This window comes from Echinops telfairi, unplaced genomic scaffold (genome assembly GCF_000313985.2).
Source record: "Echinops telfairi isolate 266 unplaced genomic scaffold, ASM31398v2 ScPeMD7_18;HRSCAF=68, whole genome shotgun sequence".
Lineage (NCBI taxonomy): Eukaryota > Metazoa > Chordata > Mammalia > Afrosoricida > Tenrecidae > Echinops > Echinops telfairi.
In genome coordinates, this window is record NW_022103915.1 from 47,876,279 (window position 1) to 47,877,910 (window position 1,632).

The 1,632-nt window shown below is 37.9% G+C and overlaps 1 protein-coding gene across 1 annotated transcript in view; it reads right to left on the reverse strand.

Annotated features, from left to right (window-relative positions):
- Positions 1-1,632, reverse strand: part of KIAA0586 (KIAA0586 ortholog) — a 113,561-nt gene that overhangs the window by 101,251 nt on the left and 10,678 nt on the right. Inside the window, exon 9 of the mRNA XM_045287630.1 lies at positions 780-947. Within this exon, the coding sequence (XP_045143565.1) occupies positions 780-947 (168 nt within the window). The remainder of the gene's footprint in view (positions 1-779; positions 948-1,632) is intronic.

Genomic DNA, 1,632 nt, shown 5'->3' on the forward strand with positions numbered 1-1,632 from the left:
AAAAAAAAAAAGAAATTCTTTAAACAATTCAAGAGAAGATTGAATGCATTTTAAACATGCTGAGCACTGCCGCTTACAGGTCAATGACCGCACTTACTCTGCTCCGTAGGGCTACGCACAGCCTCCACTGGATGGTCAGTGGAGGCTTGGGGGTCTGTCACACTTAATTGGTTTCCACAGGAGTTTCAGGATCAAGGCCAACTAAGAAAACAGGTGTGATTTCTTCTGATAAATCAGTCACTGAGACCCCTGTGGATCACAAGGGTCTGACCCTGCTGGGCACGGGGCTGCTAGGATCTGGGAGTCCGCTGACGGACATGACTCCTACTACTATCTCAGGTCTTTTCAAAGGCTCTCATTCTACTAATACATTCACAGAGTAGCACTTTTTCCAACCAGAACATAGTGAGAAACGTTAAACTTCTTGGGAGTTTTATTCTGAAAATTCACCTTTAAGGATAGAAGGAAACATGCTCTAAAAAACCTTAATCTCTAGCAAACATGCTTTTTTTTTTTTACTAATAACAATTCTTTTCATTAAACATCTAAGTAATAACCCGTAAGAAGTACTTAGAATATCATAAATGTATACTTGTAACTCTTACCACAAAGGATCTAAAGAAGCGTGACTTGCCCATTAAGTGCCATTTCAAGAAAAACATTAAAAATAAAGATCCCACTTTAGTTACCTGAGCACACAGGGAACTGTAGAGTGTGAGTGAGGAGATCTGAGATCCACGTAAAAACACAGGGGGTGCTAATGATAACCGTCCGATTACCTGCATGAACTGGCATCTCCATATTCTCTTTTTCGGCCACAGGACTGTCTCTCGTGGAGAGTTTGCTATCTCTTGACACAGGCACAGGAGCAGACCTTCGAGGGGCTGGTGTCTCCAAAGGTGACCTCTGCTTCTCAAAACCAATGGCTTCAACTTCTTTTGAAGGCACTTTAATGGGAAATAAAATAGCATATTTAACTTACTTTTAAAAAATGTTGAGTGTAACTCCTCCCATTCTTTAAAAATTAAATCCAATTTACACAGAATACAAAAATCATGAAGAGTCAATAGAAAAAATTCATGCTCACTAAAAATCAAAAGAACTATAGACTCTAAGAATATTTCACACTTAGGGCTAATAAATAATAAATCACTACGATATAAGAAATGATAAGTCCATCTACCAATAAGTATAAGAAAAGCCTTCAGGTGTTTTTTATGATTACTTTGACCTAGTAATCTATTCTAGAAAAAAAATAAAATAACCTAACAAGAAGGAAAACAATAAATAGGAGATGACATTCATTACAGCATTATTTACAAAGGAAAAAAACTTTAAAATGGCCACGTTAGTATCTAATAACAGGACAACGATGAGGCAAATTGTGAAATAATTATTTACGACATTTTAGTCATTAACATTATGACAACTAAGTAAAACATTTAAAAACAACAACAAACTATAGCCATCAAGTTGATTCTGACTCATGGTGACCCTACATGAGGTTTCAAAGTCTGTAAATCACTATGGGAGGAACCAGCCTCATCTCCCCCCCAGGGAACAGAGGTGGATTTCAGAGCACTCAGAGTGAACAGCCTAACACCTAACCCACAGCATCACCAGACCTCCTTA